The 17,006-nt window shown below is 51.6% G+C and overlaps 1 protein-coding gene across 1 annotated transcript; it reads left to right on the top strand.

The window, feature by feature from the left end:
* The first annotated feature begins 503 nt into the window (after positions 1–503).
* On the top strand, positions 504–10,077 carry LOC144938054 (keratin, type II cytoskeletal 8-like). The gene is made up of 9 exons (XM_078865746.1): positions 504–1,008; positions 1,839–2,047; positions 3,002–3,062; positions 4,222–4,317; positions 4,554–4,718; positions 5,002–5,127; positions 6,184–6,404; positions 8,413–8,597; positions 9,547–10,077. Exons 1-9 carry the CDS (start codon positions 616–618, stop codon positions 9,555–9,557), a joined length of 1,467 nt encoding a protein of 488 aa, XP_078721872.1. The 5' UTR covers positions 504–615; the 3' UTR covers positions 9,558–10,077.
* The last annotated feature ends 6,929 nt before the right edge of the window (positions 10,078–17,006 follow it).

The following is a 17,006-nucleotide window of genomic DNA, read 5'->3' as shown; positions in this document are numbered from 1 at the left end:
ATGTTCCTCCATTGCCCAACGTCGCAACACGTTCGTCCCCCCCCCCATCTCCCCACCGCGCCCCCCCCCCCTGCCCCCCCCTGCCCCCCCCCCCGCCCCCCCGTGAGAGGTGGCGGAGAAGTGTGCCCGCAGAGCCACTGGAGTGCGAAAGCTCGCCGGGGCGAAACAGAAAACGCGTTCGAATTCAAAAATAGCCCCCCGTGTGCCCGGCATCGCGCGAGCGGGGGAAAGGGGGGGGAGGGTCTGCAATTATGACACGAATGTGTCATGACAATTAATCAATCAGTTTAGGCGAACGAGTGACTGAAGCCTTTGGGTGTAGCCCTGTGCATCATCCAAATTCTTACGTGGATCAGCCAATTGAGCGGTGGGAGCCTCTTTCGGGAATTAAAAGGGGGTTGGTGGTGGGGCTGGGGTGGTCGGCTGTCCGTCGTCGCTATAAAAGCCTCGGCTCTCTGGCTCCGAACCTCAGGTCTCCACCTCCGCTCGTCTTTGTTGCAAGCCCGACGCGCCTGTCCCAGCAGCTGCTTCTATTCCGCCCCGTCTGCAACAACAACCGCTACTACCGCCACCCGTACTTCGCACCCGGCAAAAATCTACCTTCGAGCAGCAGCCATGTCCGCCAGCATCAAAGTGTCGACCACCAAGAGGACGTCCACCCGCAGCAGCGCGGGGGGCCCTCGCGTCGTCAGCGGCGGCTTCAGCAGCCGCTCGTTCGGCGGCGGCATGGGGGGCAGCCGCTTCGGCGCGGGGGGCGGCTCCGCGTTCAGCCGCCGCAGCACGGCGCTCGGCGGCTCGTCGTACCGGGCCGGCTCGGCAGCGTCCAGCTTCGGCTACGGCAGCTACGGCAGCGGCGGCTACGGGGGTGGAGTGGGGGCGGCGGTGTCGGCCGCGGCGATGGCCTGCGCGGCCCCCGTGGACATCGACCGCTCGGTGCTGCCCACGCGCACCCAGGAGAAGGAGGCCATCAAGCACCTCAACGACCGCTTCGCCAACTTCATCGACAAGGTGGGCACGAGCCACACGCGCAAGCGCTCACGCGTGCGCCCGCGCCTTTTTCACTTTGTGACGTGGGTGGTGGGGGCAACGTTGCCCATTTGGTTGACAATTTCGACGCCCTCTTATAGGCTCAATGTGACGAATGCTCGCAACCGCTTTGGATCACGAGAGAGCTCACCACATTAAATGCGGTTCGTTTTTGCGATCCAGACCCAGAATCTCACGAATTTGGCATTAGTTGTTCATCTCTCGACTCACACTGGAATACCGTATACCTAGCTGTTTTAATTGCTTAAGTTTGCTCATCGTTGCCGGCCTCTGCATATAATCTAATGGACTGTAAGTGAACGCTGGGAAACAAACATTATTGATTTGTGCCCAGGTTTTCATTTTGTGATGTGGCACAACATCAGGTGGGGTAGCTAAACGAGTGCCAATACAATCCTCACAATTGCTGGGATTCGATCGACGGCTTTAATGTTTACTTAAGGTGCCATTATGATAAATGCGCTCATTTATAAGCAAGTTTAAGCCTCCGCGATGTCATAAAACGATTTAGAAATTGGCTTTCATGCCAATAAACTGGCCCAATTCAGAGTAACACTACCCAGGTCAAAGTACAAACCGGGGCTCTTTTGCATTAGCCTCTCAATGGATGGTAACTCGTCACCAACAAGCGCAGAATGTCCCAGGTGCACGTGGAACCTACGAGACTCCAGCACGGGGAACTCTCTCCGGTCGCCCTGTGGGGCACGGCAGCGGTCTGTCCCCGCTCGAGTCAATCACCCCCAGGTTCCTAAGCCCGCTTTGCCTACCCCGTCGCATTCTCGTCGTTTCAGGTGCGCTTCCTGGAGCAGCAGAACAAGGTGCTGGAGGCGCAGTGGTACGCGCTGCAGGAGAAGACCACGACCGGCTCCAGCATCGACGAGATGTTCGAGGCCTACATCAACGGGCTCCGGCGGCAGCTCGACGGCCTGGGCCACGACAAGGGCCAGCTGAACGGAAACCTGGGCCAGATGCAGGCCGTCGTGGAGGACTTCAGGGCCAAGTAGGTGGCTGCGTCCGCCTCTCATCCAACATTCGCAGCCGTGTGGGGTTTTTGTTTTTTGTGGTGCAGCAGCGGTGGGGGCAAGCAGCTCGCAATCGGAAGGCTGCGAGTTCAAATCCTGGTATGGAATTGACTCTAACCAACCACGCTCTCCACTCACCCTCGCCTCCCCTCCTGAGTTGATAAAATCAGTAGCACGTTGTGGAGATATCGGCAGTGCTTGCCCTGTGGATGAACTCTCCTCCGACGTGGGAATTTAAAATTTGGACCGCTGCTGAAAACTGGATACGAGCTCTAGCCTGCTCGAATGCTCATTTGAGCAGGAAATCACTTTGCTTTTCATTCGCTGTAATGCAATAATCTGGTCTATTGAAGCGAACGAGTCGATGATGGCAATGGAATGCTGGGAAGTGGAAGGTAAAGGGGCAGCCCTGCAACTGCTTGCCCCACATCACTGCTAGTGGAAGAAGCCTCGACCAGAAGGATCTCCACGCAGCCCCTCTCGAGGGTATTTTACACCCACTCTTCCAACGCGGTCCAGACAACTTTGAAATCACTGAGATTGAAAACTCATTTCTGGAGAGCTGCTCTTCGTGTGTAGTTTGCTGTCCTTCCCCCGCACCTCCGATGAGCACGGTTGGCTACTAACGGTACCCACAGCTCACCCCACCACCCACCACCCGCTGTGCAACCGAACTGTGGTGTACACATTCATAATGCTGGTTGGACGGAGGCGGTGGCAAGGGAGCGGTGGTGGGGGGGGGGGTTGGATTTCAGAAACTTTTCCCCGTGTTGTGTCAGCTGCCGCACCGGGAGATTGAATCGAGGACCGATGGTAACTGTAATAACGTGGCAACGTCTATAGAAGCGTTCCGAGTTCATTTATTATTTTTGATACATCTAAACTAACAAAATATATGTAACGATAATTAAAACTGTTATTTTTGCTTGCAGATACGAGGCAGAGATCAACAACCGCAACGCGGCCGAGGGCGAGTTCGTGGTCGTCAAGAAGGTGGGAAAGCGTCGCGGAATTCTTCCGCCCTGCGCGATGATCGCGAGGGGGGGTGGTTTATTGTTGTTTTTGACGTGCAAAACGAGATCTCGCTGGGGTCGTGGCGCTCACGTAGTCCCACGGCACTTGCAGGAACCCCACGGGTGGCTCTCGTCACCGTAAATGTCCAGAAACCACCCCCACCCAAAACCCACCCACCCCCACCCACCCCAAGATGTCCAGATGCGGATACGAGACGCCAACACATTTTTGGATAAAAAAAATGTATGGTGTCGGCGTTTTTTTTCTTTCTTCCATCAACAAAGGCAACGTATGTGCCAATTTTGTTGACCACGGAACCTTTAAATAATTTATTTGGTGCAGCTGCAGCTGTGTCGGCCAGTGGCGGTGGTGCACGAGCACATATAACAAAACAAGAAACAACTGCGACACATTTGTCATGAACACAGCGGCCCGAAAAGAATTAGACCATTTGTATATGTAGAAATAGGCAACATTTCGGGCAGCAGTGGCCCTTCTTCAAAGCACACAAACTAAGTACAGCCATTGCCAGAAACGTCGCCTGTTATATATTTACCTTCTAAGGCTATGCGCAGGAATTATATTGACGAATGTGTTCAGTTTTTTTCTTTAAATACAGAGCACTGCACAAACAGTGGGCTCAGTGTCGAGTCGCTGACCAGTAGATGCATAAATCCAATAACGAACTAAACTTTTTTATATTACCAGGTAAGGCCCACTAACCTATGTAGCTAGTTTTTCAGAAGTGACCTGGCCACAAATCATCGCTCATCGTGTGAAAATATAGAGCAACCAAATATTATATTCGCATGTTTCTAAATGTGGATGTAAAAAAAGAGATTCACGTGACCACAGGGAGAACATGCAAACTCCAAATATACAGGAGTCGGGATCGAACCCAAGACCTCCTACATACCAGGCGAGCTAGTTAACATCTTGCCACCGTAGCACCCATAATATAATTATGGTACAACAGGACTCCTTTCATCTGACCCCTGACCCCACCGCGAGCAATTCACTGATGGGGACAGCCCCAACATCAGAGGCGTAGCTGCACCACTAACCCATGCCATCTCTCTGCCAAAATCAGAGGCGCGGAAACACCGCTAACCCACGCCATCTTTCTCTCCCACCACAGGATGTTGACGGGGCGTACCTCTCCAAGGTGGAGCTTGAGACTCGCCTACAAGGCCTCGTGGACGAAATCAACTTCCTGAGGAGTATCTTCACCCAGGTGGGCTCACCCTCGGTCACAACATCGGGGGTGGGACATCTTCTCCTCCTCACTGTTGCAGAATAGAGCCCCCCCGTCTGTGAGGCAGGCCCAGTGGCCACAATCGGAAGGTTGCGAGTTCAAATCCCAGTTGGGGATCGGCTCAGCCCATAATCCATCTTCACAGCCAGACTTCACGTGTCGACGTCACCTTCCTCCACACCACAGTATGCTGACACAGCGCGGCCCTTCTGCAGGAGCTCAGCGAGCTGGAGGCCCAGATCAAGCACACCAACGTGCTGGTGGAGATCGACAACAGCCGCAACCTGGACATTGACGGCATCATCGCCGACGTGCGTCACCAGTACGAGACCATCGCGGCGCGGAGCCGGGCCGAGGCGGACGCCTTCTACCAGGACAAGGTGAGGCGGCGTGCCTACCGGCGGAGCGGCGTCGTTACTTGTCTCTCTCCACCCTCCTGTCTCTCTGCGTCTCTCTCTGTCCGCCTATCTGTCCGTGTCCATCTCTCCCTCTCTCCATCTCTCTCTATTTCTACTGCCGAGCACCCCCGCTCCCCCTGCCTCCCTTGCGACAAAATGTCACCCACCAGAATTATTATTGCCCCCTGCGCTACCGGCACCGATCCGTTGTTGTTGCCGTTGGGCGGCTTTAGCGAGCGTCTCTCCCGCCGTCGCGTGCGAACAGTTCCAGAGCCTGCACTCGGACAGCGGGAGGAACGACGAGGAGCTGCGCATGACCAAGACCGAGATCACCGAGCTCAACCGCCAGATGCAGCGCTTCCGCGCCGAGATGGAGGCCCTCAAGAAGCAGGTGAGGGGAGGGGATGGGCGGGGGGACGGGGGGCGCATGCCGACGGGCGGCTCCACCGCCGACGAACTGAGCAGGCGCCGCCAAGAGGCAGGGCTCGAATCCGGTCGACCGCTCACGGAAGCCACAGACATTTCACGCGAACTCCGGTCATCCTCACAGCGGCTTTTGGCTGGCCATCGAACAAAGACGGTGGTCACTGCATCGCGCGCTTTTAGATGCGCTCCTGCAGCCGTCTGGAACGCTCTTCCGTCCGATATGAGGAAGCCACTGGAGCTATGCACTTTTAAATCTAAGATTGAAAACTAATTTCTTCAGAACTGACTTTTGTGTTTAGTTAATTGTCCTTACCCCTCAACTCCGATTAGCACGGTTTGCTACGTGCAGTGCGAAAGATGTTCAATACTTACATACCGAGAGGTATACTAGATGTGGTGTCCTGGGTGTGGAAATATTGTCTGGGTTGCTGACCCAGGTACACCTCGCTGAAATTAAGCCCTGCGTCACCCCTGAGTACAGCTGCTTCTCACAGTGAATCAAAGTTTAATTTAAATAAAGCAAAGGAGAGGTGGCCAGACACGGCTCTTTGATCAATGTAGCTGCTTTTCAGTCGCAAGCAACACAACATTACACTCCAGTTGTGTCGATATTGGGTTATCTTCATGACAGTTATAGTGGCCCCTCTATTAGGGGCGGATGGACAGACAGACAAATCGATGGATGGACAAAGCTAAAGTAGGAACGCTTTAAACCTTCGTTGTGAAAACATCAAATAACACAAAGCATTCCGACAGAATAATGACACGTCCATGGTTTGAAAATGTAGTCAGTTCAGAGTGAAAGCCAGGGCCCTACAACAGTGCAGGAGCTACCGAGTGTGCCAGCGGTACTTCTGCACCAGGGGAAGGGATATGGGCTCTCCTAGGGAGAAGGTGAAATTCGGTCGAGGGGGGGGGCCTGTGCCGACCCCACAACCTCTGCGCGTGCGACGTCCACGGGGCGGTCCGTGTCTCACGTCCCCCCTCCCCCCCCCCCCAACCGCGCCGTCCATCCTCGCAGCGCGCCAAGCTGGAGTCGGCCATCGCCGAGGCGGAGGGACGCGGAGAGGCCGACATCCGGGAGGCGAAGGCGGCTATCGCTCAACTGGAGGAGGAGATCCACAAGGCCAAGCAGGAGATGGCGCGGCACGTACGCGAGTACCAGGAGCTCATGAACGTCAAGCTGGCTCTGGACATCGAGATCGTCACCTACCGCAAGCTGCTGGAGGGAGAGGAGTCCAGGTGCGTGTTCGCCTGCGGCCCTGCGTCACCGCGCCACACCGCCTCAATCTGCAGAGCAGATTTCCTGTTCCAAGCGCTGAACACTTGGCCACAAAAAGTTTTGGAGAACCCGGGCAAGATAAACGAAACGATAATAATATATTTTTTAACAGTTAAGGCCCACTGAATTATATAGCTCTTTTCCAGAAGCGACCTGGCCACAAAATGCCAGGTGAGGTCCCATTGGCTCCCTTCTGAGTCCCCGAGTCTCCCCCCCCTCCCCCCTCGGATCTGAGGCCTGAGCCAAATTGACACTCATGTGCTTATGAGAGCGACAATGTCAGACCCAGTGCAAAGTTGGCCCGCTTAACCAAATGCTGCTGGGGAACGTCAGTTCAGAAGCCACGATATTTTATTGAGAGAAATGCTACATCGGTTAACATTGACTTTTTGGTTTTATCCACCACACAGGTAAGACTCAATGTTCACGTTGGATGTAATAGCATCATACCACTGCCAGAGCCACTAGAGGCGCTGTCCGTCACTGCCGAGTTCGAATTGTTGTGACAAGTTGGCAGATTCCATTCACGAATAGATGTATTTTTTTTGTCCCGGTTTGTCCCATCTCGTTTGTATTGTTTCTTGCCGTGAATAGTTTGTGTTTGCCCACGAGCCTAAACGTAACCTCGACATCTGTACCTGTGTATAATTTGCACATTTTAATCGTTGAGCAATCAAAAAATTAACCCGTAAAAACAAAGTTTTTCACTATAAATCCTTTTTATGTGTGGCATCGGTTTTATTTTATTATTCATTTCTGTTTTTCTTGAGTAAGAGTTTCATTTTTATCACATTGGTATTTTAAAATAAATACTAGCAGGAAGTACCCGGCGTTGCCCGGGTTTTAAAAATATTTCAAAACTACTCTTAATAATGTAACTGCAGTGCGTACTGACTGTGGTGGTACCAGCTTTCACTGCAGCAGTGCATACTGTGGTGGTACCTGCTATGTACCACCACAGTATGCTGACTCTATAGCAGTATTTATGGACTGTATAGCACAAAGTACTCACCTGTCAGAGTGGCGTGGTGAGGCCTAGTCCCGTGCAGAGCCTCCGGCCTCGCCTAGATTGCCCACTCGGCTGAGGCTGGGTACTGGGGCCGTTACCCCCCCCCCCCCCCCCCGCGCTACAATAATACTGTCTAATCGCTATAATTTTATTATCTACCGACCCTATAATAGTAATTGCACACATTTGGGTGGGGGGGGAGTGAAGAGGACGTGAAACTTTGATGAATTTACCTCAGAGTCGCGTGTTAATGCGTGCGCATATTTTTTACGGGAATTAAAAATGGCGTCCACCCCGCAGCGAATGCGTCGCTACCCGTTGCCAGGGGCAACCGCCGTGGTCCGCGATGAATGGGCCAATCGCAGCGCTAGGAAAACCAAACGGACCAATCGTGTCTCGCAAATCCCTCACATTTCGTCCAAGGAAACTGCGTATGGTCCGGCGACACACAGACAGACAGACAGATTTGCGATTTTATATATATAGATGAAAAAAAAAATCCTAAAAAGTAGAAAATTTTGGAAAAAAAATTTCACTAAAATAAATTGTCACGCACAACGAGTCTGTGTGCAAAATATCAGCTCGATTTGATCACGGGAAGTGGGTTTAAAAACGACCGAAAGATTTGCACAGTCATAAGCGCTTAAGCAAGCAAGCAAGTGAACTTAATATAAAGGATTTAAAAATACTAATTTGCTCCCAAGGACCGCTGTCCAAAACGTCGCCTAATAAATATTTTCGTTCCTTTTAAGGCCACAATATTGTTGACGAATGTGTCGACCTTTCATTATTATTATTATCATTTGTGCTTGTGCACCACTGCCAACGCAGCAGCAGCAGCATCATCATCAGAAGATGATTTATCAAAGCAAAATAGAAACGATCCTGGGTGGTGGTAGTGGTGGACGAAAAATCCAGGAGAAGGTGGTCAACCCCAAGCTGTCTCTCATCCACACCAGGCTGAACGTGATCACCCAGCACATCACGCAGAGCGGGGGGCAGCTCCACAGCCAGGGAGGTTCGTCCTTCGGGGGCGACATGATGTGCTCCCTCGGCGGAGGTGGAAGCCACAGCGGAAGCGTAAGCTACAGCGGAGGCGGAAGTTACAGCCAGATGAGCTCCGGCGGCTCCATCAAGATGTCAAGTGAGTGGCTGAGACCCCCCTCCACTCCCCTCGCGCCCCCGCCCCCCCTCCCCACCTTTCTCACTTCATCCTTTACCCCCCCACCACCCTGTCACCTCCACGCATCTGTCAACAGCTAACCAATCACAAGCCGGGGAAAGTACTCCACTTATGGAAGGGCATTTATGATGCTCTGGGGGAATGGTGCGGTGGTTAGTGCACCGCGCTACAAACCCGGAGAGCCGAGTTTGATCCCCGGCCATGGCTCACGTCAGCAGCGAGCGGCATCTGAACCGATCCTAGGCTCGAGCCACGGGGATAAATCATTGAGGAGCGCCGCAAGGGACTCTCCTTCGGTTCTCTATCAGCAGCAGCCATGATCTATCCACGGCTGGCTGAAGGCCGCTTCCATTTTTCTCCCCACACACAAAACAAGCGTGTCTCCCGGAGGGAGATCAAGACGCAGCTCATTTTCGCCTCTTACCCAATCGCGCTTTCGCTGAAAATTAACGCCACTTGCGGGTGGAGGCATCAACGGTGATTGGTTCCACGGATGAACTCACCTCCGTGATGGGAACTCCGAATTTCCACCACTACTGGTGACTCTTGCAGGGCTATAACTACGACACTTTTTTCTTTTTTACCAGGTAAAGGCCCACACTGCTGAGCTGTGTTGCTCTGTTACAGACACGGCCTGGCCATCACAAATGATAGCTCAACGAAGTGGCTCATCATCATCACGTGGACATCTCTAGCAGCCAAATACTCTTAACACGAATGTTGATTCTAAATGTGGAGGGGGAAACACCGGAGGATCCGGAGAAAATCACACGTGACTACGGGAGAGAGAGAGAGAGAGAGAAAGACGTGCAAACTCCAAATATACAGCAGGCGTCAGAGTCGGGAAATGAGCACCGATGCCGCAATGGTCTTTTGGGCCGAATAATCACTCTCGTTTTGTCTTCCACAGCACACTACTAAAGCCTGCACGGTTGCCAAGAGATCCCAGAGGCAGTCGCGAAGAAGGACCGCATCACGTCGACTTTGCTCCCCCACACACATCACGGGCACTCGAACATGTTCATGACAGTGCTGCTTACGCTTCTATTTGCTAAGAGAACTTACACTTTGCTCCAATGCCACGCGGGAGCTTTGTGAAACAATGCTAGAGAGTGGAACGTCGTAGAGACTATTCTTCATCAGATTCACTTGTGATGTCATCCCCCCCACCCCCACCACCATCTCCCCCATCTTTCGCTGGGGGAATTAAAAAGTGAGATATGACACGGGTAACTGATCATTAACACCGCGAGTAGTTATCTGAACAGCGAACTTGTGTCTGTGGCCAGACATCCCACCGTTTGACAGCTTGTTTTCTACTACCTTGCCAATGCTAGAAATGATAAATGCCATCCATTTCTTGTCAAAACATTTTCTACTTTTTTTTTCATGGCTTGCTTAACCATGCACAATCATGGATTATTAAAAAAAATCTTTGTTTTAAAAAAAAAACACGTTCTAAGTTGTGTTTTTTCTCTGCGGTATTTGAGAGGGCGTATTGACTCCTGCTTGGTGACATTACACGGACGCCCCGTGGCAGCTCATCGCGGTACAGCCCTGAGCTCAGCCCTGAGCTCAGAGACTGAAAAATTCAGAAAACGTATTCAATTAAAAAAATGTTAACTCAACACATTCATCAATAACACTGACTTTCAGGCAGCGGTCCCATCTTCTGTGGCATGTGAAGACATGTGAAGGCATGCCACTGGCCGAAGTGTCACCTATTTTTTTATATTTCAAGGCCCCAGTGTTATTGACAAATGTGTTGCGGGTTTTTAATTACGATTAACGTGTGCTTGTGCACCACAGTGGAAGCATCGCCAAATAATTAGCATTGGGTCAGATCAGCCTCTCCCTCGATGTCACAGTTTCTGAAACAATATCGGCCGGTCTTTGAAAGCGAGCTGTGTCACTCAGCATAGAGGAATTGGCAAAAACTAAACAATTTTTTAAACTACACTACACTATTATTATTTTACCAGGTATGGCCCATTGGGCTATATAGCTCTTTTTCAGAAGCGACCTGGCCACAAATGATAGCTCAACGACGTGGTTTATCGCGTGGAAATTTATAGCAGCCAAATACCCCATGCACATGATTCTAAATGTGGAAGAAAAAAACAGATCACCTGGATAAAAATTCACGCGATCACGGGGAGAGAGACACGCAAACTCCAAATATACAGGCGTCAGGGTCAGGATCGAACTCACGACCTCCTGTATGCCAGGCGAGGTAGTTAACATCTCCTAGCCACCGTGATGATGATGAGAGAGAGAGACACGCAAACTCTAAATATAGAGCAGCAGGCATCAGGGTCAGGATCGAACTCACGACCTCCTGTATGCCAGGCGAGGTAGTTAACATCTCCTAGCCACCGTGATGATGATGAGAGAGAGAGAGACACGCAAACTCTAAATATAGAGCAGCAGGCATCAGGGTCAGGATCGAACTCACGACCTCCTGTATACCAGGCGAGGTAGTTAACATCTCCTAGCCACCGTGATGATGATGAGAGAGAGAGAGACACGCAAACTCTAAATATAGAGCAGCAGGCGTCGGGGTCAGGATCGAACTCACGACCTCCTGTATACCAGGCGAGGTAGTTAACATCTCGCCACGGTGGCGCCCGGGAGTGGAGGCAACAACAGCAGCCGGCAAACGCTTAATACGATCTCTCTCAAAACAATTCAGTTACTGAAGAAGCTCCGGGCAAGCGGAGTGGAAACGTCGGACATCACGCCCAACTACGCGCGGTACAACCAGCAGGCGCGCGTGGGGAGAGGGAGCGCGTACCCAGCCCGACATCGCTGCACGAGGACGTTACCCGGTTGCGTAACGGGGAGTGGTTGAATCATCGCGCCAAGCCCCAAGGCTTCGCGGTTCCTATGCATTTATAAGCGGCGCTCGCAATTGACCCGCTCGTATTAAATGTCACTTCTCACGAGCGGGCGCGTCAAAACAGACATCACCGCCGCATTGGCCTCTCGGCTACATGAATGCGGCGTAACTTTGGATGAAGAGCAAAAAGGATGTGGAGGATTAATGTGGTGTTTTTTTTTCAAGGAGGGTAATAGCAGGCCTCGTGACACATTGACGAGTATGCAATCACCTATGACAGTTTGACAACAGTTGTACCCAGGAAAGCCTCGATAAAATGTTTTGTCTATGAGCAATCGACCTTTAACGAAACGCATCTCGCTCGAAAGCTGAGTTGGATTAAGCCTGTTCAGTCAGTGCGCGCGGGGGGGGGGGATAAGGAGTCAGCATTCATGAATTCAAGTAAATCCCGTGAACGCCGAGCTGAGTTAGCACCGTTGGAGAGTCGTATGAGTGACGGTGAAGAATTCCCAGGTGCTGTAGACTTGTAGAGCAAGGTGACCCAGCAAATGACTGTATAGCAATGGATTCTTGAACCCTATCTGTGCAAAGATTTGAGTGATACTCCCCCTCGCATGAAACATTTTAAGCAATTATTCGGTGATGCTGCGTTGGGCAGTGGTGCACAAGCACAGATCACAAAATTATTTACAACCTTCGTCAATAACACTGCAGCCTTAAATGGAAAATGTTATAGTATGCAACGTTTTGACCTTTTTTGCATCAGGCCCCATGGTTTGAAGTGCAGTCTACAATTCGTATACACTCTGTCTCTTTCCCGGCCTCTCTATACGTCTGCTATGATAAAGGGGCAATTGCCCCAAACATCACCTTTTTTATTTTAGGACAGTTTTGTCTCTAACAAGACGCTCACTGATGTAAAGCTTTCGTGACTGCAGGGATTCATATTCTTGGTTCTTTCGGTAAAGTAACGTAGAAGGGAAATAATAAAATAATATAAATATAAAACAATAAAAATTCTCAAATTTTCTTTTTCAAATTTTCTTTCTGTGGATTTCACACCTGATGATGATTGCTTGTGTTGCAGTCGAAACGTCATGAGAATTTTTATTGTTTTATATTTATATTATTTTATTATTTCCCTTCTACGTGACTTTACCGAAAGAACCAAGAATATAAGACGCTCATTGAAGATCCAACCAAGGCACGACCGACATACATCTCAAACACGACAGACTGCGCTGCACGAGGTCGTGCTGGAACACGTGTCTGATGCGCATCGCCTCACGCTATGACTCGACGAGCCATTGTCCAATACCAGCAGCTTTTGTAGGAAGTACAGATGGAACCCGTCTGTCCGCTGCCCTGGTGTCATGGTGAGCACACAGGAGTTGCAATCCAGAGGTGGCCGGTTCGAACTCCCGTTAAGACGATCGGCACGTGTGTGGTGGGGTAAAGTGTGGGATAACACTGGTCAACAAAAAAAAAACATTTTTTTTTCTGGCCTAGACTTTTGCAGCTGTTTAAGACTAATTGCAGGGTGCTGAATTCAAATCTGATCTCAGATTTGCTCTATCACATCTCATTTTTATGCTATCGGCATACCCCATTTCCATTGATTTTACCCGAAATTAACTCTGTCACTTATGATTGCAAGTTGTTGCGAGTCAGTGACTGCTTTAGTGTTAAAATATGGTGCTGTATTTTTAGGATAGTGTGTTTATAATATCATTTTATGTAGATATCCACATTTATTTAATATTTTTCTTCTGCAGTTTTTATTGAAAATGCAATATTTGATATCTCAAAAACTTGATGGGATGGACAAAAACTGATGCCAGATTTGGAATCAGCACCCCAAAATTACCTTAAAAGCGTTGGAATACCTTATTCCAGAAAAGTGTGTTGACCAGTGTAGCCTTCCAAGACAAGGTCAAATACACCTTCATAACGCCTTCTATAGTGGAGGCCTTTCCGCTAGCAGCGGTGTTGAGAAAGAAATTACACGGCTGCGTCTTTGCCTTGCACCACTGGAATCCGTCTGGCGGCGATTGCAGACATTCATCGAATGGCTTTTCAAATTCGCCTTTCGCAGCGATGGAATAACAACGATCATCGCCCCGCGGTGGTGGCTACGCACGTGACCTGCTACTCGGGCACTGTGGGGGCAGCGAGGGTTGGGTGGATCGCACAAAATGTTGTGGAACTCCCTTCACTTTGGCGTCGACGAGGAGTTTATACCCTGGGCTCGCTCGCCAGGAGAAGTCAATGCAATGATGGCATGCGGGCCAATATCATCTGTCCCTTCCGCATGGAATGGAATATTGCCCTCCACAACCTCGCACGCGTAAGGTTTTCTCTGCGTGTTCTGGATCCCCCCCCCTCACGCATATAAACGCTCATTAATTGGCCCGAAATTATCTTAGTATATGGAGGATTGTGGAGCTCGGTCCATTGTGGACAGCGCGCCGTCTCACCGCCCGGTTGCTGTCTTCGCAGCTTTGCTCGTGGGCACCCCAGCGATTAGTGAGACGCGATTTGCATGAACGCGACGCCATCATCGTACACGAACCGACACGGTGCGAGAATCACATTCGTGCGAACACCTAGAAACTCGGTCCGTTGCTTTTCATCTATGCAATACGGTGCAAGAGAAAGGGGGCCACATTGCACCACGTGTCCATTAATCGTTAGGCGCGTGCGGCCTCAGCGACTTACCGAGGAGGAGACGTTCGGTAAGGGGTGGACAATCGGTGGCTTTCGGAGGAACTGGAGCTTGGTGGGAGAAACATTGCGCTCGCCAAACCGGTTTCGCGAGAGAGCGCATGCAGAGCGCGCGTCAACTTCACCCCACATCCATTGCGCGTATTGGGGGAGGGTGAGGGTGGGGGGTAAACATACAGTGCTGGCACTGCCAGTGAGCTGGCACGACACACGAATGGTATTTGAGAGAAGTTGTGTGTTCCCGTGAATGCGGGGGGGTTTCTGAGTTGCACGATTTGCGTGCGTCGCAAAGCAGCGGGTGCCGTGTCGCGTTCACGCGTGGACTGATCCGCCGGTCAATCTCAGCGAGTCGACCCGCGACGGCACCTGGGTCTGTCGCGTAACCGCGCGAGCCTTCGACGCCGCCACGTGTCCAGTGCACGTGGCCTGGCACAAGCGTCCTGGTGACGTGGCCAGTGCACGTGGCCTGGCACAAGCGTCCTGGTGACGTCGCCAGTGCACGTGGCCTGGCACAAGCGTCCTGGTGACGTGGCCAGTGCACGTGGCCTGGCACAAGCGTCCTGGTGACGTCGCCGCGGTGTGTTGGTGGTGTTGCGTTCCCCGTCCGTTGTGCTCGGCTACCGACTGCGTGGCAAGAAAATATAGCGGTGCAGATGAACGTTGAAAACGAAAACGCGCAGCTTTTTGTCAATCCGCTGCTGGATTGAAGGTATCCTCCTACCCACCACACCTTTGTCCGTCGGTCATGGGGGTTGTTTTGACCATACTTCACCAGGCTGGTCAAGTGCGGGTTTTGGTGAATTCTGGAGTCCCGAAGACCGAATCAGATAGTGTTATCTCTCTCTCTCGTCGAGAGTCGGTGAAGACTGTCTTCGTTACTCCCCAAGTGTCGTCGAATTCGGGTTCGCCCGGTAACTCGTAGCCACCGCTCCGAGCGCCCTGGGGGTTTTGTTTCACGCCGGCTCAATGTCACGCATTCCCCACGGCTCGCACCCCCCGCGGGCCAGGTGAAGTGTTTGAAGTTTCTCATCGTTTGTTTTGACGATTCTGCGCCACATGTGTTTAGCCAACACTCCGCAGCTCTGTCGAGCCACGGGGATAAATCATCGAGGAGCGCTGCAAGGGGGACCTGGTCGGTTCCTCCATCGGCACCAGCAGCCATCATCCATCCCACCGCTGGTTGAAGGCCGTTTCCACTTTTTTTTTTCGCCCACACACAAAACAAGCGTGGGCTCCCGGGGGTAGCTCAAGCGCGGCTCGGAAGAGACTCTTGACCAATCGCGCTTTCGGTGAAAACGAGCGCCACTTAAGTGGGGGGCATCAACGGTGATTGGTTGCACGGATGAACTCACCTCTATGTGATGGGAACTCCGAATTTCCACCACTACTGGTGGCTCCTCTTGCGGGGCTCTTAACTAGTACACTGTTTTTTTTTTGTTGCCCACGCACAAAATAAAATGACTCCCGATAAATCTCATCAGCCACACATCCCATGCAGAAAGTGCTGAGACTCAGTGAGGAACTACTGAGGAATCTGACATTTCACCGCCATCGTCGTCACCGTAATACGCCTTGCTCTGTCCGCTGCTGGATGAAGATTTCCCCCTCAAACCGTCGCTGTCGTGCGTCCAGCAGCGGCGCGTGAACTCGATGGATTGTTAAAGCATCAAGGGGCATGCGGAGAATGTGGCTCTGTGCCCTCGTGATGTATTGAGGGCTACGAACCCGGCGGACCCGAGTTCGCAGTCCCGCTCACGGCCACCACCAGCACCGGTGACGATTATCCGAACCGGTTCTTGGGCCTCCTCCCCCTAGGTCGACTCAGCCTCAAATCAGTAACCTGGTAGCGGTGTGTAAACAACGTCACTGGGGGAGACAAAGGCGGCCGGGCGTGGCGCTGGCCACCCACCCCCTAATTTTTTTATGTATTTAACGAGGGACGCCCCACCCTCTCCCTGTGCGGCACGTGGGTCAACACAACACTGGCCTGCAAGTGGACCTTGGTCTACCAGTAGGTGGCGATGCTGCTATTCGTTTTGCGATCCAGTGATTGAGAGGGGAGAGAGACGGGGGGGGGGGGGTTCTGCTTCGGTCTACTCAGGGATTTTTTTCATCTGTGGCCCGTGTCTCGGTGTGACTCAGTTGTGAGTCTCCGTGACTCCGCGTCGAAGTCTGCCTCTGCGTTGTCGCATCTACCTTGCGTTTGTCTCTTTATCTCCACCGGCCTGAGTCCGTGTGCGCCTGTATCTATCTGTATGCGTATCTATCGCTGTTATCTGCATGACTGTGAGTTCGATCATCTCCCGATCTCCTGTGTGCCGACGCGAAACTATCTTCTCTCTCCATCACGGCGTTCGTCTTTTTTTTCCTCTCTGCCTTCTCTGTCGTTTTATTATTTCTCTCTTATTGTTGTTTTATTCTTTCTGTTATTGTTATTTTATTATTTATTATTGCTCCATTTTTGTTATTTTATTATTTCTCTATTATTGTTCTTTTATTCTTTCTGTTATTGTCATTTTATTATTTCTCTATTATTCTTACATTATTTTTTTCTCTCTCTCTCTTTCTCGCTGTCTCTCTCTCTCTCTGTAATTCCATTCACCCGTGCCATCTCCGTGACTCTCGTACCGCACCCTAAGAACAGAGGTGCACGTGTGTGTGTAAGTTCTCGCGAGGAGCGGTGGTGGAGCGGTTAGCGCGCTGCAACCACGAACCCCGGGGGGCGCCCGAGTTCGATTCCCGCTCACGGCCAACACCGGTGACGAATATCTGAACCGGTCCTGGGCCTCCCCTAAGTCGACTCAGCC

The sequence above is a fragment of the Lampetra fluviatilis genome, chromosome 21, assembly GCF_964198595.1.
Source record: "Lampetra fluviatilis chromosome 21, kcLamFluv1.1, whole genome shotgun sequence".
Classification (NCBI taxonomy): domain Eukaryota; kingdom Metazoa; phylum Chordata; class Hyperoartia; order Petromyzontiformes; family Petromyzontidae; genus Lampetra; species Lampetra fluviatilis.
Note: the sequence above shows the minus strand (reverse complement) of the source record. Positions and strands in the feature narration are given on the sequence as shown.

Excerpts from the sequence above, each read along its gene's own strand:
- LOC144938054 (XM_078865746.1), top strand. The coding sequence starts at position 616 with ATGTCCGCCAGCATCAAAGTGTCGACCACCAAGAGGACGTCCACCCGC. Across the intron at positions 1,009-1,838 it reads TCGCCAACTTCATCGACAAG|GTGCGCTTCCTGGAGCAGCA; the intron begins GTGGGCACGAGC and ends TCGTCGTTTCAG. Across the intron at positions 4,719-5,001 it reads ACGCCTTCTACCAGGACAAG|TTCCAGAGCCTGCACTCGGA; the intron begins GTGAGGCGGCGT and ends GCGTGCGAACAG.